The sequence below is a fragment of the Melanerpes formicivorus genome, unplaced genomic scaffold (assembly GCF_026170545.1).
Source record: "Melanerpes formicivorus ecotype bairdi unplaced genomic scaffold, bMelFor1.0.p_v2 SCAF_83, whole genome shotgun sequence".
Taxonomy (NCBI): Eukaryota; Metazoa; Chordata; class Aves; order Piciformes; family Picidae; genus Melanerpes; species Melanerpes formicivorus.
Window position 1 is genome coordinate 2,367,920 of NW_027142435.1, and position 22,608 is coordinate 2,390,527.

Sequence of the window (22,608 nt, forward strand, 5' to 3'; positions counted from 1 at the left end):
GGGTCTCAGGGTGGGGGTGAGGTGGTTGAGAGAGTGCCAAGGTGGCAGCTGGGGACTCGCCTCCGGTAACTGGGTGTTTATTGGGGCCGCGGGGTACAGACCGCGGGCGGCCGCATGCATGGCCACGTTGGGGGAGGGGCACTCACTGTGCCCCCCACCCTATTTACAGCCTGCCACCCCCCCACCCTCCCCTGCCACCCCAGGCCACCCCGGAGCCAGACAGAGGTGGCACCGAAAGGGCACCCTTTGCCAGCAGAGAGTGGGTCCAGTGGGGACCCCCAGCCCCAGTGGTGCCCCCACCCCCCTTTCCCGGGCTGTGCTTTCCAAGAGGGGGGTGCCAGGAAGGGGTGCATGAGCCCCTCCCCACCCTCCACAAGCTTGCACTGGGCAGGGGTAACACACACTTGGGGGCCCTCCAGCCCCCCATACCCTAAGTATTCACCATGTCCAACCATCACAACCAACGCATCCTGGTGGCACCCCCCTGGCCAGGTGTCCCCGAGGTGCTGGCAGCACCCACAAGCCCCCCACCCACCCACCCACAAGGGGCTGCAGGGTGAGGGGCACAGCCCTGCTCTGCCTCAGTTAGGCCCATGGCTGGGCATCCATCCTGCTGCCCCCCAGGGATCCCCCTTCCCAGGGTGCTGTGGTCCCTGGGGCCAACCTGAAGAGGGGACAGGGTGGACCCCCTCCTGCCTGGGTAAAGCAGCCAGAACGTGGGGCACTGCCCCACACCAGCTAGGGACACCCCCAAACCCTATTTGGGGGCACCCAGGGGGTTCCTGTCCCCCCACCCACCCCTACAGCACCTCGCCCCATACCCGCAGCTCCTGCCCGGCCACTTCTCTTTGTCCCCGGGGGAGCTGGGGGACCCCATCAGTGTCCTGGGAGGTGTCTTTTCGGGGGGGAGGGGGCACGCAGTCGGTGGGACCCTATTTTCCCGAGGGAGTCCGCTCCACGCCGTAGCGCAGGAGGTGGTGCAGGTCCGTCAGCGCCCGCGGGTGCCCGGCGCTGGCCGCCCGCTGTGCCATTCCGTGCCGCCCGTAACCCCCCGCCGACGCCTCGCCGCTGTTGAACGTGTGGTTCCTCTTGAGGTGAGCACCGGGGCGGCCCGTGCCGTTGTTGGCATTGAAGTTCAGCTGCTCGGGGTGCCAGGGCGGCCCCTCGGTAAAGTCTCCCCCCTCCCCACCGGGGGCCGACACCACCCGCCGGCGGTCGGGGCTGGGGTGCGGCGTGCCGGAGAAGTCGCCGTAAGAGTTGCGGGGCGGGCGGCGGGCACCGGCAGGGGGGTGCTGCCGGGTGCGGGGACCCTCCTGGGGGTCTCGACCCCAATGTCCATCGCCCGAGGAGTCGCTGAGTTCAGCCTCCAGCTCCTGGTCCACCAGGATGGCGTGGCAGGAGAGAGGGATGCCGCGGGCCGAGCGGCCGGAGCCCGAGCGCAGCCTTCCGGCGCCGCCGCCGGTGGTGCCGGATCCGCCGGGGTCCCGCAGCGCGGCGTTGATGATGTTGTGACTCTGCTCCCAGGTGCAGTTTTGGAGGGCTCCGGGGCAACGTTTCTGCTGCAGCGGGGTCTGCTCCGGCGTGGGCAGGACCCCCGAGTCCAGGTCGTGTTGAGTGACCTTGGCCAGCTCCTTGGGCCAGCCGTTGGGCATGAGCGGGGCCAGCAGGGCGCCAGGCTGCCCGCCCCGTGCCCGCCGCTCGCCCAGCCGGCTGACGCTCACCACCGACTCGCTGTGTGCCAGGATGGTCTCCTTGTCTTTGCGCCGGGCCAGCTCCTTGCGGTCCCGGTGGCCGACGAACCAGCAGACGCTGAAGCCGGAGATGACAGCGCCGATGACGAAGGCGGCGACCGAGGAGATCACCAAGAGGTTCACCGACACCAGCCCGTCCGGCTCGTCCACGAAGCTCTCTGTCACCAGCCCTGGGTGGTGGTGGCACACACACACACACAGACACAGGGACACACAGACACACACAGACAGACACACGTGTCACCAGCCTGGCAGTGCCACCACAGATTCATAGATCCATAGAATGGTTTGGGGTTGGAAGGGACCTTGGGGCTCGTCTAAGTGCAAACTCATGGCCCTGGGCAGGGACTCCTCCTGCTGGAGCAGGCTGCTCAAGGTCTTAACATGTGGAGGGATGGATGGGTAGAGGGAGGGATGGAGGGGTGGATGGATGGATGGATGGATGGAGGGATGGATGGATGGATGGATGGATGGATATATGGGTGGAAGGGAGGATGGATGGATAGAGGGATGGAAGGATGTGTGGATGGATGGACAGATGGACCACTATGTCCCCCAACCCCATTCCTGCCCCACACTCACCCTCACACTCTCCCAGGTGTGATGTGCTGCTGCCAGTGATGTCCTGCTCGAAGGCCACCCTGGGGGGGTACAAATTGAGTCAGCCTGGTAGAGGGCTCCCAGCTTGCTTCAGCAAGTGATGAGTTTGCTGGGTCTCAGCAGGTCACAGTGGGAGTTGCAGGGGGTCTCTGAAGCCCCCTGGAGACTCTGCTGTCCCCTCTGCAATGTGCCCCAGCGTCCCCTCCCTCCCCAGTCTGGCAGCATTACCTGGGGCTGGGCTCCAGGAAGATGCAGGAGCCCTCAGGCGTCCATCCGCAGTAGGGATCCCGGCTCCCCAGGCAATTCCTGCCCGGGACAGGAGATGTCAGGATCAACCCCAACATGGCAGGGACAACCCCTGGGCCCCACAAAGGCCCTCAGCTCCATCCCCACACCATGCCGTGCCTCAGTTTCCCCTGGTCATGCTCCAACTGAGCCCTTCCCAGTCAGATCCCAGCAGAGGGCAGATCCCTGGGGTGTGGAGGTAACCACCTTGCTCCTCACAGCCCCCCACCTAGGTAAGCCTTGCCCATGCCAGGGGGTCCCACCCCCTCACACTCACTTCATGCAGCCTGAGTGCTGCTGGCAGCGAGCCACTGGCACCCTGGCCACACAGGGGGGGAAGGCCAGCAGCAGGGACCCTGCTGCCTTGTCCAGCTCCAGCCCCAGCAGCCGCCGCTCGTCCTCGGTGTCCCGGCCACACCTGGGGACAGGGCACAGAGCTCAGCATGGGCCCAGCCCTGCTCCATGCCCACCGTGGAGCTGGCTCCAGCACAGGATGGTCCAGAGGAGAGTATCTCGTTCATTCCCCCAACCCTATTCACCCACCCACCTTACTGACCCACCCATCCCATCCACCCATCTCTCCCTCCCTCCCTTCCATCTTTCCCTCCCTCCCTCCCTCCCTCCCTCCATCCTTTCTTCCATCCATCTCTCCCTCCCTCCCTCCCTCCATCCTTTCTTCCATCCATCCATCCATCCATCCATCCATCCATCCATCCATCCATCCATCCATCCACACATCTGAACCCCCTCCTACACACCCACCCAGTCACTCACTCCTTTCTTCCCACCCAGCACCCCAACACCCACCTGCCAGGGTGGTAGGTCTCAAACTCCTCCAGGAAGACACTCTGGCTGCCAGGGGTGGTGGGTGAGGGGCTGGTGCTGGCATTGGGCTGGATGAGGAACTTGAGGACGGTGCCCGTGCTGGAGCCCAGGAAGACCACAGTGTGGTTGCCCCACGGCCCTGCTGCGTTGTCCACCACGATCTTGCGGAGCTGGTACCTGCACAGGGGGAACAGAGCAGGAGTTGAGGTGAACAGATCCCTGGGAAAGGGGAAACTGAGGCAGGGTGGGGATGTCCCCTGGGGGTGACCAGGCTGCAGCTGGCCCAGAGCAGAAGGGACCCCAATGGATCCTGAAGGGAAACCACTCCAGGTCTCAGCCATGATGCATCCCCACAACCACAGACCCAGCCCTGTGTCTCCAGCCTCATGTCCCTGCCCTAATCCCCGTGTCCCTGTCCCCAGCCCTTTGTGTCCCCAGCCCTAGCCTCATGTCCCTGTCCCCAGCCCTTCGTGTCCCTGTCCCCTGCCCTGCCGGCGGGAGGCTGTGGCCTGAGAGCGCCGCTTGATTAATTCCCCATCAAGCAGCAATTAAGGCAGATTTAATTAGGCCGAGACAATCTCCACTGCAAAGTTGATGAGATTTATCAGGTCTCCTGGTGCTCTCCCAGCGCTGCTCTGCACGTGCAGGGGCAGCGTGAGAAGCCTCCAAACAGCCCCCACCAGCACCAAACAGTCCCCACCAGCACCAGCCAGCCCCCCACCAGCACCAAACAGTCCCCACCAGCACCAGCCAGCCCCCCACCAGCACCAAACAGTCCCCACCAGCACCAGCCAGTCCCCACCAACACCAACCAGCCCCCCACCAACACCAGCCAGTCCCCACCAGCACCAGCCAGCCCTCCACCAACACCAGCCAGTCCCCACCAGCACCAGCCAGTCCCCACCAGCACCAAACAGTCCCCACCAGCACCAGCCAGCCCCCCACCAACACCAGCCAGCCCCCACCAGCACCAGCCAGTCCCCACCAGCACCAACCAGCCCCCCACCAGCACCAAACAGTCCCCACCAGCACCAGCCAGCCCCCCACCAACACCCCCCAACACCCCCCAGTACTCACCAGCACCCCCCAGTACTCACCAACACCCACCAGCGCCCACCAGCCCCCACCCGCGGCCCCTCGCTGGGCCGGATGCTGCCCTGGCACCCACCGGCTCATGGTGCGGAGGATCCAGGGGGCGTTGCCCAGCGCGGGCACCGCCTCGTCCATCAGCGGGTGAGTCTTGACGAAGTTGAGGATCTCGTCGGGGAAGGTGCTGGAGGAGTTGTAGCGCATCCCGGGGGACGCACAGCACCCGGGCCTGCGCCCAGCGCACGGCTCAGCACCGCCGCGGCCGCGCTGCTCCCGTCCCCAGCCCTGCCTGCTCCCACGCCAGCTCCTGCTGGACCTGCCTGGGCCTGTTCTTGTCCCCAGCCCTGCAGGTACCAGCCCTGTCCCCGTCCCTGACTCTGTCCCCATCGCCGTCCCTCTCCCCATCCTCACCACCCTCCTTTCAGGTGCCAGCCCTGACTGTCTCTGTCCCCCTCTCTGTTCCTTTCCCCCTCTCCACTGTTTCCCCTGCCAGTACCTGCCCTTGCCAGACTCCAGCCTTGTTCCCATCCTCCCTGTCCCCACCCTCATCATCCTCCCTGCATCTACAATCTCTGATCACTCCTATCCTCATCCCTGTCCCCAGCTTTGTCCACATCATCATCCCTGTCCCCATTCCCACCACTGTTCCTGTTAGTTCCAGCCCTTGCCAGCCCCATGCCTGCTCCCATCCCTGTCCCCATCATCATCCCCATCTTCATCATCCTCCTTGCACCTACCAGCCCCGATCACTCCTGTCACTGTCCCCACCTCCAACCCAACCCCATGCCCCTTAGTGCTGGTGCCAGTCCTGGCTGTCCCTGTCCCCATTTCCATTCCTGTCCCCACCCCAGTCTCCATGCCCCTGCTTGCCAGACCGGCCTGGCCTGGCCTGGCCCCCGTGCCCGCGGCGTGTCGCTCACCGGGGCTTTGGCACCATGTCCTCTGGCACAGGTGTCCAGATGGACTCCGGTGACTTCTGCTCCCGAAAACGTCCCTCGAAGACAGCAGCCACTTGGGTCATGTCGAAGGCACAGACAGCAGAGCCAGGGATGCTGGGGGGAGAGCGGGGGGGGGCGGGGCATTGGCATTGAGGTGAACGCCTCTGACCCACCCCTCGTGCCCCTAGTAGGCTCCCTAGAAGGATCCCAGCCCAGCCCTGGGGGTGGGGCACGAGAAGGTCCAACCTGTTGGCAGGTGTGGAGAAGACAGCCAGCACCACGGGGCGGCCATCCAGCTCCAGGATGTCTGTCACAGCCTGGATGACGTTGAAGTAGAAGTGGGAGTCCCCAGGCACGGAGCAGTTGAGCCGAGCCTTCAGGAAGGAGGTCCACTGCTTCTCCAGCACCCGCTGCGAGCCCCCCATGTCGTTCTTGCACACCCGTGCCACCCGGGACACCACCACCTGCGGGGTGGACACCGCTCAGAACCCGCTACCCAAAGCTGATGACCACCCCCTCACCTCCCTGTCCCCTCCCTGGCCGCCTTGGGCTGCTGTGGGGGTGACTGGAACACTGCCCTGGGAGAAGAGGCTGAGGGATCTTCCCTGGAGGCTTTCAAGCCCCATCTGGATGTGTTCCTGTGTGACCTGAGCTGGATTCCATGGTCCTGCTCTGGCAGGGGGGTTGGACTGGATGACCTGTGGAGGTCCCTTCCAACCCCCAGCATCCCGTGCCCCCGTGCCACTCACCTTCTCCAGGTAGTTGAACTCCATGGCGATCTCCCGGAAGAAGAAGTAGACGTGGCTGCCCCACTCCACGGCGTGCACGAAGTAGGGCTCTGAGGGGACGGTGGCAGGGTCAGGGGTGGCCCAGGTGAAAGGGGATGCGTGCCACGTCCCAGCATGGCACGTGGTGGGCACCCCCCTGGGGGGAGGCAGCTACCTTTGAACCACTTGGAGTCGTGTTTGACGGTGCGCAGGGTGGGGCTGTCGCCGAGGCTGCGGTAGATGACGGCGTCAATGGCCAGGAAGTCCGTCACCGTGGCCGTGAAGAGCATCCCCCCTGGGCAGGAGAGGGATGGCACCTGGCTGTGGGGCTGGGGACAGCGGGCAGAGGGCCCAGCATGGCCCCAGCAGCGCCAGCACTGACCTGTGAAGAGGGCCACGTTGGCGTGCTTGGGGTCGTAGGGGCACCTGGCCATGCCGCTGATGTTGTCCCCGACGGGCTCCAGGGTGTCCATCTGGAGAGGGTGAAGATGGAGCCTCAGGCTGTGCCCCGAGGATACAGGTGGGGTGGTGACAGGGGGGTGTCCCCGTGCCGTGGGGGGTGGGTGACTCACGCTGTAGTTGGCACAGACAGGGTTGAAGGCGTTGGTGCCACAGACGAAGAGCAGGCTCTGGTTCCTCACCAGCAGCACCTTGATGAAGTTCCTGCACTCTGCCTGTGACAGGAGAGGGAACTGTCACCCCTCGGCACCCTGCATGCCCCCCTACCCTTGGGTGCCCCCATTACTGCAAAGGGTTAGCTTGGGGGGGTGTGGGCTGTTTTCACCCCAGATTGGCATTTGGGTGCCCTGGAAATCAGCTTCCTGGCAGATGCTGCTCTGATCCACAGGCTCCAAATAATTAATTACAAACCCAATTAGCCAAGAGGCCAATAAATCACAGAGACACATGGCAGGGAGCAGAGGGGGGGGGCAGAGTGGGACACGATGGGGGGGACACAGGGTGGCTTTCTCAATGTGATGTGGGGTTCAGGGGGTGCTCAGTGCCCGCTGAGGGGGTCTCAGAGGATGCAGCCCCCCCAGCCCTGTACCTCATGCTTGCCCTTCATCCGGCAGATGCTGATGTCGTGCTGGTTTGAACGCCAAGTCAGCTTCTGGGAGGGACACAAAACCCAGTGTGGGGCTGGGGGATAAGCCAGCAGGCACCTCCCCTACTTCCAGTGTGTGTCCCCCCTTTCCCCCCGCCCCCAGCACCCCCAGCTCTTACCCGGTGGTACCGCATCTCCCCAGCACCGGTGGGCTCCAGGCTGACCCGGTAGACGTTGTCCCTGGGGAGGGGGGACACGGGTGTCACTACCCTCTGGGGTACCTCAAGATATGCCCAACAGAGGCCTGTTGGGGTGGGGGGTGGGGAGGTTTGGGGTGCTGGGGTGGGTGATCAGCATCACCAGCACAGGAACGGCGCCAGCAGAGCCACCCCCAGGGAACATTTTGGGGTGACCCAGCGTGGGGAATGGGGCCCGTCCCCAGCAAAGCGGGGGGTGGGTGTCAGGTGCCCAGCCACACAGAGGGGAAGTTTTTGGGGTGCCAGAGTTCTGACCTGTCCCCGATGAAGAGGGTCCTGTTGACCTTGAGGATGCGCTGGATGTTGAGGCGCTGGGTGCCCCCCGCCTCGGGGCCGGCCGTCCGGCTCGTGCCGTGCCCCACGAAGACAGAGTAGTGCTTGACGTCTGGGGACACCCCCCCGGGGGGTCACACACTGCCAGGGCACCCCCACTCACACCCACAGCCAGCCGAGGCCAGCACCACCCCCACCCAGCCCTGCCCGTGGGTGCCCTTCCTGCCTTCACCCCCAAACCTCTGCCCATGGGTGATCCTCTCATAACTGCACCCCAAAGCACCCTAAAACTGGCTCCTATGGGTGCCCCTCCTGCCTTCACCCCCAAACTGCTGCCCATGGGTGACCCTCTTGTAACTGCACCCCAAAGCACCCTAAAACTGGCTCCTATGGGTGCCCCTCCTGCCTTCACCCCCAAACTGCTGCCCATGGGTGACCCTCTTGTAACTGCACCCCAAAGCACCCTAAAACTGGCTCCTATGGGTGCCCCCTCCTGCCTTCACCCCCAAACCCCTTCCCATGGATGCCCCCTTTCTGCCTTCACCCCAGAGCACCCTAAAACTCTTTCCCACGAGTGTCTCCCTCCTGCCTTCACCCCAAAGCACCCCAAAACCCCATCCCCTCCCCACACCGAGCCATGTCCCCGCCCTCCTCGCACACCCATGCAGCACCCTGACTCCCACCCCACAGCCCCGGCTGGGACTCACAGTCCTCGGGGGCCACGGCGATGGGTCCGGGCTCCTCGGGGAACGTGCCCCGGGCTGTCCTCTCCGCCACCAGCAGGAGCAGCAGGACGAGGGGGACACGAGGGGGTGTCCCCATGGTGTCCCCCGACGCGGGTGGGCACCCACCGCACCTGCAAGCACGGGGAGAGGTGGGTGGGTGCGTGGGGGGGGACGGCAGCCAGCTGGGTTCCGTCCCCATTGCGTGTCACAGAGTCCCACCCATCCCAGCACCCGCACCCTAAACCCATCACCGCGGGGTGGGGTCCGGGGTGGGTGTGGGGGGGTCAGGGTCCCGACGCTGGGCCGGCGGCAGCGGGGAGGGGCCGGTACTGGATGTGACTGGGATGGGCGACGGGGAAGCGAATCCTTCCCGGGCTGAGGAATGTCAAAAATGCTGGGAAAAGCGGCCCCCACGCCCCCGCCGAGCCGCCCCCGCGCCTGCGCGGCTCCGCACTGGGGAGTCTGGGCCCAGGCTGGGGCTTTTCGGCCCCCGGGTGGGGCTTTACCGGCGGCTCGGCATCGCCAGCTCACGGGGGAGCGGAGCCGGAGCGTGGTGGCATGGCAGGACTGGGGACAAAGGGACTCCGGGCACGGGGACGCGAGCGTACGGGGACACGGGCACAAGGGGATGTGGGGGTAGGGGGCGTTGGGACACAAGGATGTGGGGAGATGGGGACACTGGGACATGTCACTATGGGGACATGGGGATATAGGGACACAGCCATATGGGGACATGGGGACACCGGCACGTGGCGATATGGGGACACAGGGACACAGGGACAGGGGGATACAGGGACACGGGGACCCGGGAGAAGCCAGTGAGGCTCTTCCCCCATCCAAAATGCCACCAGGATGGCTTGGAAAATCCCTGGGGACACATGGAAGTGCCACATGCCAGCCAGCTCCATCGCCACCACCACTGCCCCTGCACCGGGCCGGGCCCTTGTCACTGTCCTGCCACCAGCCGTCCCCGTGGGGCAGTGGGGACAGCCAGGGGTAATTAGCAGCCAGGCAGGGATTTAATTGATTCTCAATCCCGTGGGAGCAGGGAGCAGCTGCGATCGAAGCGTCGCCCTCCTGCCACCGCGTCCCCTGCAGGCGGCAAGGACGAGTGACATTGTGCAGCGCTGAGGGTCACGGCGCCTGGCGGTGCCAGCAGGGACACTCAATCCTGTCCCCTCTGCGGTGCCACCGGCCCCCCGGGACGTGGCACTGTCCCCATCCTGGTCACCTCTACAAAGTCACAGCCTCTTTGGGCATCCGACCCCAACCCCAGCGTGTCACAGTGTCCAGGTAGGACCTGACCTTGGTGTCACAGCCCCTGGGGCCATCTGACCTTGTCCCCATAGTTTCATGGACCCCAGGGACATCTGACCCAGTCCCTACAGTGGCACAGCCCCAAGAGAGAATTGACCCAGTCCCCACAGCAGCACGGACCCCAGGGACACCCAACAACATCTCCACAGAGTCACAGCCCCAGGGACATCCAACCTTGTTCCCACAGTGTCATAGTCCCTGGGGACAACCGACCCAATCCCTACAGTTTCACAGCCCCTAGAGACACCTAACGATGTCCCCAGGGCGTCATGCACCCCAGGGACATCCAGCAGCTTCGCCACAGTGTCACAGCCCCCAGTGACACCCACCTCGTCCCCACAGTGCCACAGCCCCACGGGACAACCGACCCCATCCCCATAGTGTTACAACCCCCAGGATGTCCCCAAGGTGTCATGGGCCCTGGGGACACCCAGCCTCATCCCCATAGCATCAGAGCCCCCAGTGGCAGTGCCCCACGGGTGACAGGTCAGGATGGCCTCCATCCTGTGGACATTCCCACACCAGTAGCATTCTTAACCCTCCCCCCCCCCCCCCAGTTTAAACATCCTTGAGGTGGGGACCCCAAAAAGCAGCCCAAGGGAAGGGCTCAGCCTGTATCGGGCCCCAGGGGGTGGGAGGATTTGGGGTGGGGGGAGCCGGTGTCACTGCCTGTAACCCCAAGCAGGAGGGGTCGGGTGTCGCTGTCATCCCCCCCAGCCTGAGTGGTGACAGCGAGCGGGGAGCCGTGCAACCGGAGCCTGCAGCACCATAAATGCCGCTGATTGTACTGGGAGAGAAAAGGCAGCGGGGGGGGGGGACGGGGGGTGGCGGGGGCTGGGGAGGGGGGACATACACGGCCCGGAGACTGGTGACAAACAGGGACCCATTCACGGCGGTGGCAGAGGAGAGGGGGACAGGCACCCTGCACGTCCCCAAGTGTGGCTCTGGGGAAACTGAGGCAGTGGGTGGGGACGGACTGGCTGCGCTGGGGAGGTGCTGGCTGGGGGGGGGGGGGGGCATCTGCAACACCGAGTGGCTGAAGGTCCCTCGTCCTTGCTCCCCTCCTTGTCCCTGCCTCAGTTTCCCCATCTGAAAGCACACTCAGCCCTCACCTACTGCACACAAAGCTTTAGGGAGGGGAGGGGTACGCAGCTGCCCGCCCTGTTCTTCCCTACCTCCCCACATCATCTCCTCCACCCCCAACACAGTTTTGTCCCCCCCAGGTTTGTCCCCCTCGTGCCATAAATGGGGGCTGCAGCCGTCCCCAATGCAGGGGCACGTCTGTGACCCCCAAAGAAGGGGCTGACATCGCCCCCTACCCGACCTGCTGGGGGGGGTGGGGGGCTGTACTCTGCCCTGATTTCCTCCCCACCGGGATGGACACCCCCTCCCCCCCCCATCAGCACCCCACTCTGCCCACCTGAGCTGCTCCTCCGCTCGCCTCTGCCACCGGCCCTACGGCACAGCCACCGCTGTCCCCACTGCTCGGGGTGGGGGTCCTGGATGCCTGGGTCCCATACTGGTGGGGGCGGGTGTCTTGTGTGTGTGTGTGTGTCCCCTCCAAAGACGCCCCGACGGCGCTGGGGGCTCCCGAGTCCCGAAAGCGGCTCAGCTGTCACATAACCCCCCCCATCACCACCACCAGCAGGGACCCCCACAAGGGAGGGGGGGTCTGTGCCCCCAGCCCGCGCCAGGTGGGAAGGTAGGGCTGATGTCATCGTAACCGGAGCCACCACCCCCCCTCGGCAGCTGTCACCGCAGCCGGGGACCCGGGAGTCGGGGAGGAGGGAGGGCACCCATGGGACACCCCGAGTGGCACCGCGGTGTCCCCAGGAACAGCCAGCAGGAGCCCACCTGGTGAGAGCCCGGTGAGAACCCCCTCCCCCCAAGGCGCGGTGGGGACAGAGACACCTCTGTGTGTCCCGTCCCCTCCACCCTGTCCATCCTCACCCAGACATCGCACCGGGAGCTGATCCCGGCTCCTTCCCATGGGATCCCAGATCCCAGCCCACCGTGAACCCATCAGAAAGGCACCGGGGAAGTGGGGGCGACGCTGGAGGGGGGGAACACCGACAAATGAGGGGACACTGGGCAATAAGGGGGGGCACTAGGAACTGAGGGGGAACACCAGGAGCTGAGAGGACATCAGCCACATGTAGGACACCCCCATTGCCATAGAGGGGGTTGGGGGTCACCAGCGTTACTCCCCCCGGCTAAAATGACCATGGGGACACCCCACCCCCACCCCCCACCCCATCCCAACCCAGCTGCTGCTGCCGCCGGGTCTAGGGGGCTCAGCACCCCCCCGGGTTTCCGTTGCGGGGCCGGTTCAGATGGCAGAGCCAGGAAGCAGCTGTCCCCACGGCGGGGACGGAGCAAATGTCACCCCGGCCACCTGGCACCGCAGGCTGGCCCTGGCCCTGGCCCCCGCCATGTGTGTGTCCCCCACCTCTGCCAAGCAGCACCTCCCGGGGAGGGGGGGATCTGCATGGACGCAGCACCCCCAAAGCTGTAGAGGGGGTGTCAAGAGGATGGGGGCTCCCCAGCGTGTCCCCACGTGAGTGACAGGGAGAAGAGGCCAGCAGCGTGGCAGGGACACACACACAGAACCCACCTTGGCGCTTCCGCGGCCCCGGCGGCGGCTCAAATGTCCCCCCCCCGGCTCTCCTGCTCCGGTTACCGGCTCCGTTTACAGCTGCCGTTTATAGCCCCCGTCCCTGTCCCCGTCCCTGTCCCTGTCCCCTCCCCATCTCCCACGACACCCCCCATCCCCCTTACCCCGCCGCTGGCCTCTAAATCGGGGACCCCGGACCCCCGCCGACATCCTCAGGCATCAAAAGGGTCCGCACCCCCTCCCCAGGCTCCGTGCCCCCCTCCCTGTGTCCCCTCCTTGTCACTTTTTGGTGGCTTTGTCACCCGTGACGGGTGCCCAGGGGTGACACGAGCTGCTGGGTGCTGTCATCACCCACTGGGTGACATCCACGGGTGCTGGGTGTCCCTGGCATGTCCCTTCCCCCAGGCCAGGGCGATGCTGGTGGCCGGCCAGAGCCGCATGGTGATTTGAATATTAATTAGATGCTCATTTGCGTATGAAGGCAGATTCCCTGGTGGGGAGGGGTCACGATTCACGCCCAGATAAACCCCGTGGAGGGGACAGCGCTGGTGGCAGGAAGGGGCACCCCATGCTGCTCCCTCCCCCTCACCCCCCCAATTCACAGTCCCTGTTCCCAGGCCCATGGCTGCCCTGTGCCACCCCCAACTCACAGCCCTTGTCCCCCATCCCCTCCAGGGCACGTGGATCCTCCTGTCCTGTTGGTCCCCTCAGGGCACTTTGAATGTGCAGCATCACCTCCTGTCCCCCCAAAGACTCTCCCCTCCCTTGTCCCCAGAAGCTCTCATCCTCACTTTTCCCACCAAGGGACACGTTCCCTCATGTCCCTCCTGTCCTCCCCAGGAGGACATTCTCCTTGTCCCCAAGGGCATTTATTCTCCCTTGTCCTTCCTATCCTCATCCAAGTCACCCCCTTGCCCCCCCTGTCCCCCAAGTCACTCACCCACCTTGTCCTTCCTGGTCTCCTGCACCACCCCAGCAGCTCTACGCCCTGACCAGGTCCCCTCAGGCTGCCCAGGCTCGCCTTGGCATCCTGATTTGGCACCCACATGGCTCCAGGGTGGGTGGCCACAAGCCGTGGGTGGCTGCAGGCAGGTGTCACCCGCAGGAGCAGGTTTGGCCACTCTGTGTCACCACTTCCGGTCTTGTGCCTCAGTTTCCCCCGGGTGTGAGAGGAGGCAACCACCTGCTCCCCCTATGAGCTTGACCACCACTCCTAGGACCCCCCACCCAAAGCCCTCCTGGTCTCCTGGACTTCACCTCCCTTGCTTACCCCAGGGTGTCCCACCCCCAGGGATCCCACATCCCCAAGGAATTATGTCCCCAAACTGTCCCATCCCCATGGAGCCCCTGTCCCCAGGGTCCCCAGTCCCCAGAGCCCCTCCCACTACAAACTCTGTCCCCAGGGACTCCCACCCCCAAGAAGCTCCATCCCCAGGAAGTCCCATCCCCTGGGATCCCTGTCCCCATGGAGTCCCCATCCCCAGGATCTCCCACCCCCAGGGGATCTCATCCCCAGGGTCCCCTGTCCCCATGCAGCCCTCAGCCCTAGGATCTCCCACCCCCAAGAAGCCCCATCTGGAGGGTCCCCTGAGCCCAAGGTGCTCTGTCCCATGGGATCCTAGTCCTCGTGGAGCCCATGGGCCCCATCCCAAGGGATCTCTGGCCTCATGAGGCCAATGTCTCCAGGGTCTCCCCACCTCGAGAAGCCCCATCCTCAGGGTGCCCTCTTCCCAAGGTGTCCTGTCCCAAGGGATCACTGCCCCCAGGAGACCCTGTGCTTGGGATCCCTTTTCCCCAGTGATCCCTGTCCCTAGGGTGCCCAGACCTGGAATTTGCAGAGGGCTCTTTCAGCTCCCAGTTCAACCACAACAGCCAACAGGTCTCCTGTGGGAGACCCTACAACAACAACAACCAGTCACACACAGGCCCTGCCCCAGGTCACAGCCCTGCAACAACCACGTGTCTGCACCCCACCCCCAGCAAGAACCCCGTAATAGCAAGCTGGGAGCCCCATCATTAACCGGGCAGGAGGTGGCACACCCACAGTGACCTGAAAAGGATCTCAAAGTGCCCCCAAAACCCCAAGCAAACACCCCAAATCCCAAGCAAACACCTTGCATCCCAAGGAAACATCCTGAAACCCAAGGAAACACCCCCAAATCCCAAGGAAGCACCCTGGATCCCAAGGAAACATCCCAAATCCCAAGGAAACATCTCCCAATCCCAAGGAAACACCACAATTCCCAAGACACCCCCTCCCAAACCCCAAGGACCTCCCCCCCCGACAGTAACAACCCCTCCCCAGATCCCAGCAGCTGTGGAGAGGCAGCAGAGCTGGAGGAGGTACTGGGAGGGATGGGAGAGGGGTGCTCAGCCCTCCTCATCCTTCAAGTTTTGGGGGGTTCTGGGGGGTTTCATCTCCCTGCTGGGCTCCTCCCAAGCCCGGCTGCGCTCTGGCTGGGAAGAGTGGAGCTCTGAGCTGCTCCAGGCCCAGGCTCTGGTGACTCCAGCTCCCATCTCTGAGCTTCTAAACACTTCGGTGGAGCCAAGCAAGACTCAGGCTCTGCCTGGTCAGGCTGCACCCACCTGGGGCCGCCGCAGTGTCACCACTGTGTCACTGTGCCCAAGGGGAGGGTGGCCCTCAAGATGCCACTGCAGCCGGTGGCACCCACTCTGCTGACCTTCCCCTGAGCCACCAGCCTGGTGGGGACACCAAGGGATGGGGACAGTGGCATGGGCAGGAGACACAGCCAGCTCCCAGTACAGAGGGTGGGACATGGCTGTCGGTTCCAGGAGCACACCCTGTGGCCTCCTCATCCTCACTGTGAGGCTGAAGGCTCCCCAGTGTGATCCAACTCTGATGTCCTTGTGCAGACACCAAACTCAAAGGCATTGGTGGTGGCACCTGCCCCGTGGAGGCAGCAATGGGGGGGTTGGCACCCAGCCACTCACCACCCTGAGCCACCAGCAGCCTGGCACCAGAGCAGCCAGAGGAGGCTCTGCAGCAGTGCTGAGGGCTGGGATGCAGGATGCAGGGCGTGGAGTGGGAGGTGGGATGCAGCACGTGGGGTGGGGGTGCAGGATGCGAGCCGGGGTGTGGGTGGGGAGGAGGGATGCAGGATGGGATGTGGGCTGCTGGCTGGGATGCAGGATGGGAGCTGGGATGCAGGCTGGGATGAAGGATGCAAGTTGAGATGCAGTCTGGGATGTAGGATGCAGGATGCAGACTGGGATGCAGGCCGAGATGCAGGATGTGAGCTGGGATGCAGGCTGGGATGTAGGATGGGACATGGGATGCAAGCTGGGATGCAGGCTGCTGGCTGGGATGTATGCTGGGATGCAGGCTGGGATGAAGGATGCAAGTTGAGATGCAGGCTGGGATGTAGGGTGTAGGATGCAGGCTGGGATGCAGGCCGAGATGCAGGATGTGAGCTGGGATGCAGGCTGGGATGTAGGATGGGACATGGGATGCAGGCTGGGATGAAGGATGCAAGTTGGGATGCAAGCTGGGATGCAGGCTGCTGGCTGGGATGCAGGCCGGGATGCAGGATGTGAGCTGGGATGCAGGCTGGGATGTGGGATGCAGGCTGGGATATAGGATGCAGGATGGGACATGGGATGCAGGCTGCTGGCTGGGATGGATGCTGGGATGCAGGCTGGGATGGGAGCTGCTGGCTGGGATGCAGGCTGGGATGGGAGCTGCTGGCTGGGATGCAGGTTGGGATGCAGGATGCCAGCGGCAGCACAGAACAAAGGGCTATTGTTCACAGATCTGCATCCTGTGCTGCCCCCTCCCTGCCCAGTGCCACACCGAGGTCCAGTGCCCCCTCACTGCCCTCCTAGTGGCTTCTCCTCCACCCACTGACACCACCACAGGGGGGGCAAAAGTTCCTGTCCCCTGGGTGGCCCTGCCACGTGTGCTGGGTGCTGTCTGTGTGCGTGGGAGAGTGTGTGGGACATGTGCAGGTGTGTGCACAGCACGTGTCATGTGTGTGTCACGTGTGTGTGTGCAGGGGGGTGTGTGCCCCAGCTGCCACATGTGTGCCCCAACTGTCACACATGCCCCAGCTGCCATGGGTGTGCAGGGGTTGGTGTGCACAGGGGGTGCCACACATGTGCAGGTATGTGGGCACCAGGTGTCATGTGCTGGCACATGTGTCTGTACACCACATGTACACGTGTGTGTACACCACATGTAACGAGTGCACAGGTGTCTGTGCAGGTGTCAGACGTGTGCAAGTGTCTGTGCAAGGAATGTCACACGTGTGTGCAGCTGTGCACAGGGATCACACGTGTGCAGGTGTCTGTGCAAGGAGCACCACACCCACGCAGGTGTCTGTGCACAGGGTGTCACGTGTGTGCAGGTGCCACACGTGTGTGAAGGCCGTGCGTGGGGCTGTTGTGCACACACAGCTGTGCACAGGGCTGTATGTGCACACACGTGTGCAGGGGGCTGCGTGTGGGAGCGTGGCACATGTGAGGAGCAGAGCCAGAGCTGAGCACCCCTTCGGCGGGCCCAGAGCTTCCCAGCGCTGGGATCATGCCGGGAACGGCAGCCTGAGGGATGAGGTGCAGCCAGTGCCAGGCTTATTCCCAGCTCCCATTCCCTACCTGCTGCCCTGGGCAGGATTTGGCCCTGCGTGGGACAGGGATGGATCCCAGCTCCCAGCCTCCCAAATCACCTCCTTAGCGTTCCCTCCTCTCCCGGTGCTTTATCCTGACGTCCCCAGCGGGAGATGACGGACGGGGCTGGTAAGAGCAGGCAGTGATGTTCCCAGCACCCAAACTGAGGCTGGATCCAGTCTCTCTCTGAGGAGCCTCATGGGAGCCTCATGCCTCTCCCCATCCCACCCCCCACCTCCAGGCCCTTGGGGTGTTGGGCTGGGGGTGGCTGCAAAGCCACAGACTGTCCCCTGCTCCATGCCTCAGTTTCCCCACGTGATGCCTGGCGACCCCATGGGGCACCCACGGCCGTGTCTCGCCCCACTGAGGATGTGCCATCGCTCCCCCAAGGCCACCATGGGTCCCTCCCGTCCCAAAATCCAGCCGGCACCAAAGTGGGCACGGAGCTGGGCCGCGTTGCCGGCGGGTTTGATGGGATTATCCCGGCGGCTGGGATTACACCGGGAAAAGCCGGGGATTAGCCACGGCGCATCGGCACGCCGCTGCCGCCGCCGCCACCGCCGCCGGCCTCGCCACCAGCCGGCCGAAATGGGCTGAACTGGGAGCAACTGGAAGCGAGGTGTGACTGCCAAAAGCCCTGCGGTTGGGCTCCCTTGGGATCTCCTCCCGGGATCGCTCGGCTTCACCAGCCGCTCTTTAATTAAGCGGCTGCCGGGGAGCGGCGCAGGGAGCGGCGAGAGGGATCCTGCTTTTTTCACCCCGGCTTTTTTTTTTGGTGTGTGTTAATTTGACAAAAGTGTAATTAAATAGGGAGCAAAAAATCCTGTTAGCACCAGGCAGCCCCACTGGGAGCTCCTCTGAGCCAGGCGATTGCTCTTCCTCTCCCTCCCACCCCCGCCAAGGGAAACCTTCGTCACCCCTTGCAGGGGACAGAGCCTGAAGGTCCCCAGGGATGCGCTGGAGTTGTCTTTCCCCCTCTGTACCTCAGCCAGTGCCACCAGGTCCCCTCTGCGGTGGGGATGGGGGCTGCTGAGTGTAGGGCAGCATCCTTTGGGGTCCCACGCTCTGGGAGCTGCCCCCACATGATCCTGGGGGTGAGGAGGAGACCAGAGCAACCGGAGATGCAGCACCCATGGTGCTGGTGATGCTGGTGGTGAGGGGGGTGATACTGGTGGTGATGCTGGTGGCGACAGGGTGATGCTGCTTGTGACCGGGTGCTGCTGGCGGCGACGGGGTGCTGCTGGCGGTAAGGGGGTGCTGCTGGTGGTGATGGATCAGGCACAAAGGGGTTAAGCAGGCGCAGCAGCGGAGCCCAGATGGAGCCGGGCTTGCTCTTGGTTTTCTTTACTATTATTTATGTCACCGAACGCACGCCGCGAATGCCACCGCACCGGCACCGCCGCGAAACCATCCCACCCAGCCTGCCGGCAGCCCGTTTGCCCAGCACAGCCAGAGATGCCAGCGTGGGGGGGAGGGGAAACACCCACCGAACCAAACCAAAACACTGGGGGCTGCTTCTAGTTGGGGGAAGTGGGGATGTAAACCTCAAAAAAAAACCAAACCCAAAACCCTCACCGAAAGCAACCCCGGGAAAGGGATGGGGCTGGAGCGGCCCCGGCGCGGGAGATGCACCGGGAGGCCGGCGCGGCTCAGCCCACCGAGGAATTAAATGGCATCCAAACTGGCAGGTTTAATTAAAAATATTCCGGCTTGTCTCAGGATCCCGACTGCATCCGGCACTGCAGCAGGGACACTCCGCCAGCGCCGGCGCCCGGCGAGAGGCACAAGCGGGCAGGGGCCTCGCGGCCACCGCGCTCAGCACCCAAGCACCAACCCCCCCCACCCCCCCAGCACCGCTCCGGGAGGGCTGGCGGGGAAAGAAGAGCACCCCCGGGGAGGCACCGGTTGAAGCGGGAGCCGAAGCATCGCGGCGCAAGGTGTGAGGGACGTTGGTTGGTTGAGGGAGATGGGGACAGCCAGCCCCGCGGTGTCACCCAGCCCGGTGTCACCCAGCCCGGTGGCACCCAGTCCGGCGTCACCACCCTGCCTAGCGACTTTGGCATCCTGGGAAGGATCGGTGGGTGATGAAGACACCGAACCCCTTTTGGTTTAGGGACAACAGGAGGGTCCCCACAGCCCCCCAGGTAGCTCTGCCGCGGGCAGCAGCACGCCCACGCGTGTGCACACGCATGAACACGCGTGTCCGTGTGGACAGGAGCATGCCTGGCCACCTCTGGCCTGCTGTGGTCACCAGGAGCTGCCGCTGCCGGCAGCTGAATTTGGTGAATTCTCTTTGTTTATGGGAAACGGCAGCGAAAATATTTCGGGAAGCAGCTCCCCGGGGGATGAAGGTGTTGGGGGGGGCGGGGGGGGCGAGAAGGAGCTGCCTCCCCCACAGCGAAAACATCGAAGCACTGAGCTGCCCCCCAGCCCCCCTCTGAGCAACCCCCTCAGGGGCCATTTGCAGCCACCCCTCCCATGCCCAAATCCTCCCCACCGCAGCCACGTGCCCCGGTGACAGCGGTGACCCAATTCCCGTGTCACCCCGGGGACGTCTCGGCGGGGCTGGCACAGCATCGCTGCCTGCGCCCAGCACCTCAGCACCCACCTGGATCCGGCCCCTGGCACCCAGCGGGAACATTCGCCTGCCAGTACGGCTTTGGGGAGCGGGGGCTGGACACAGGGGGCATGGTGCTGCCAGAGCCCTGGCACCCAGGGTTGGATCCTGCACCAGCTGGCTGGGTGCTGAGCGGGGAGCTGCCCTCTAGTGTCACCAGCTCAGGCCCTAAATTGTGGCAAAAAACTGGCAGGGGGGACACATGGAGGGTCCCTCCCCAAGCCAGTATGCCCCTTCCCCATGGTGGGCTCAGCGGGACAGGGAGGGCTCAGCCATCCCACACCCCTCCCAGTGCATCCCGGAGCAGGATGTGGCCCCGCTGGGGCCAACCAAGACCCTAAGAGATTGGGGGGGCAGAGGCCAGGGGGCGCACAGAGCGGTGCCACACGTGACACCATTGTCCCCACTTCTCCCAGGCTCTGGGGACAAGCAGCGGTGGGTGCTGCTGAGGGTGGTGGTGGGGGTCACTCACAGCAGGTACCCCCCCTGCTCTCCAGGGTAGGTGAAGGGGTTGGGTGTAGCACCCAAAACCAGGGGACTTGGGGGGGGCTCCCCTCTGCATCCCAGGCTCGCAGCCTCGTTTGGGGAAACTGAGGCAGAGCTCACCCAAGGTCACCCCGAACCAGCAGCACAGTTCTCTGCCCTCCCCAGCTCTTTTGCCCCCCTCTGAGGCTCCCCACACAGGGACAGGGCTCCCCACTCCCTCCCGCTAAAAAGGGGAGGAGGGGGGTCTGGAATGGATTCGGGAGGGGGGGAGACAGCGCCCCAACTTCTCTCGGTTATGTGGCAGCACTGGAGGTCAGCGCTGGAGGGGTTGGGTGGGGGTGATGGAGTCAGGGGTGCCCAAGGCACCCCACGGCGAGGGCGACAGTAGCCCCCACCCCAGGTTATTTTAGGGTTACCTTCCCCCAATTCCTCAGACAGTTCGACGGTGCTGAGCCCCAAAATGGGGGGACAGGGACGAGCCCTCCCCCAGCCCCACAGAGGCTGCCTGCATGGGGCTGCCTGGCCCTGCCCTGACACCGGGGGTGGGGGAAATTGCGTGCCAGCCCCCCCCCCCAAATTCATGAAGGGTGCCCCACTTCTGTCAGATGTCGTTCCCCCCCCATCCCATGTCGCCACCAAGTTACGGCACCAATGTACGAAGCCAAGCGCCCCCCTAATTTGTGGGGGCTCTGCCCCTCCGTCAAACCTGAGGGCTTATGTGGAGGGGGGACTATCACCAATTTCCACCCCCTCCCCAAAGGTGAGTCCTCGGTGCTCCCCACTGTCCTTTCGGGGGCCAAGTCCCCCCACTTCAGCTCCTCTAACCCCTCGACCAAGAGGTGGGGGCACACACAACAGCCCCCCTGTATTTTACTCCCTACCCCCCCCCCCCCAAAAAAAATCCCCAACAAGCCCTGGCAGCTTCCCAAAGAGAAGCAGCAGAGGCAAAACGGAGCCCGATGAAGCAGGGTCACTCCCCCCCCGGCCCAAAATCTCCATCCTCCCAGCTCGGGGGGGGGGGGGGGGGGGGCGGCCCTTCGGTACCTCATGCCTATCACCATGTCCCGGGGCGCGGGGGGGGGGGGGGGTGAGGCGGAGGGGGGGGAAGGCAGAGGGTGTTGATGGGTGAGATGGGGGCGTGGGAGGGGATGGGGGGGTGGGATTGGGTGCTGGGGGTGCCAGGTGCGGGACTGAGGTGCTGGGGGGGGGGGGGGGGAGTCAAGGGTGCAGGGTCTGAGGGAAAGGATCGGGGTGCTGGGCTGGGGGAGAGGGGTGCGGGATGGGGGTGCTGGGGGGCGATGGGGGTGCGGGAGCAGGATACTGGGGAGGAGCAGGGTGCTGGTGGGGGGACACGACACATAGCAGGGTGTTGCGTAGCGGGGGGGGGGGACATGCAGGTGCAGGATGAGGGTGCGGGGAGGTTCTCCAGGGTGCCGGGGATGGGCTCGGGGGTGCGAGATGAGGGTCGCCGGGGTGGGCTGGGGGTGCGGCGGGTGCCCAGGGAGCCGAAGGGGGCCTCAGGATGAGAGGGGGTAACAATTGGAATGCTGGGGGAAGCCCCCCAGGATTGCTGGGGTGGGGATGGGGATGCAGGATGGAGGTGCTGGGAGGAAGGGGGGTGGGTAACGCGGTGCAGGGGGGCAGTAGGGTGCAGAGAGGGGGGGCAAGGGGTGCTGAGGGGTGCCAAGGGATGGGGGGGTGCGGGAGGGGGCCCCTCTAGCCCGTGACCCTTCAAGGTTCCGCCCGCTCCGCCCGGAGAGCCGCTAACAAAAGCGCCGCTTCCCAATGCAGCAGCCGGCGGCGGTGGGGGGGGAGGGAGGCTTAGTGGGGGTGTCACCCCATTTCCCTCACACCTCCCCTCTCCAAAAGGGGGGGAATCGATAGGGAGGGGATCGACCAAACCGGAATGGGGAAGAAATGGGACCGGACCGCATCGCCGGGGGGGCGGGAGGGGGGCACCGGCCGCGCTGTCTCTTACCTCGCTGTCCCGGGGTGAGGATGTAGCGGGGCCGGGGGGGTGTCCGGGGATGGAAGTGAAAAGATTTTGGGGAGGGGGGTGTCCAGGGCACCGCGCACCTGCGCCCACCGGCAGCACAGCTCGGCCCGGCCCCGCTCCGCTCCGCGCCGCCGCGGCGGGAGGCGCCGGGGCACCGGAGCCCGGGCGGGGCGGGGCCGCGGGCGGTGTTTGGGGAGGGGGGGGGGCAGCGACCGGAGCTCGAGCTGGAACCGGAGCCGGGCCCGCCCGGGGGCTGCGGCTGCACCGGGGCCGTTCCGGTAACGGCGGAGCTGGAGCAGCCGTGGCTGCTGCGCCCCCCGCGCCGCTGCCCTGCCCCCGCCCCGGGGAGGCGGCCGGGCCCGGCCTTGGGGCTCCCCCCCAGCTCCCCGGCATGGGGAGG

The 22,608-nt window shown here is 64.9% G+C and overlaps 1 protein-coding gene across 4 annotated transcripts; it reads right to left on the reverse strand.

The window, feature by feature from the left end:
* Positions 1-64: 64 nt before the first annotated feature.
* Positions 65-22,268, reverse strand: SEMA6B (semaphorin 6B). Of its 4 annotated transcripts, none has more exons than XM_068165020.1 (17): positions 22,191-22,268; positions 8,538-8,686; positions 7,813-7,942; positions 7,480-7,540; positions 7,304-7,366; positions 6,828-6,929; positions 6,638-6,728; positions 6,431-6,550; positions 6,238-6,326; positions 5,735-5,952; positions 5,471-5,602; positions 4,630-4,779; positions 3,444-3,638; positions 2,914-3,054; positions 2,580-2,657; positions 2,334-2,392; positions 65-1,921 (listed from the first exon to the last, which is right to left on the reverse strand). In XM_068165020.1, exons 2-17 carry the CDS (start codon positions 8,650-8,652, stop codon positions 933-935), a joined length of 2,733 nt encoding a protein of 910 aa, XP_068021121.1. In that variant the 5' UTR covers positions 8,653-8,686; positions 22,191-22,268; the 3' UTR covers positions 65-932. The 4 variants fall into 4 exon arrangements, with proteins under 4 accessions (XP_068021121.1, XP_068021122.1, XP_068021123.1 ...); XM_068165021.1 differs by lacking the exon at positions 22,191-22,268 and adding an exon at positions 12,651-13,040; XM_068165022.1 differs by lacking the exon at positions 22,191-22,268 and adding an exon at positions 12,487-12,537.
* Between the last annotated feature and the right edge of the window lie 340 nt (positions 22,269-22,608).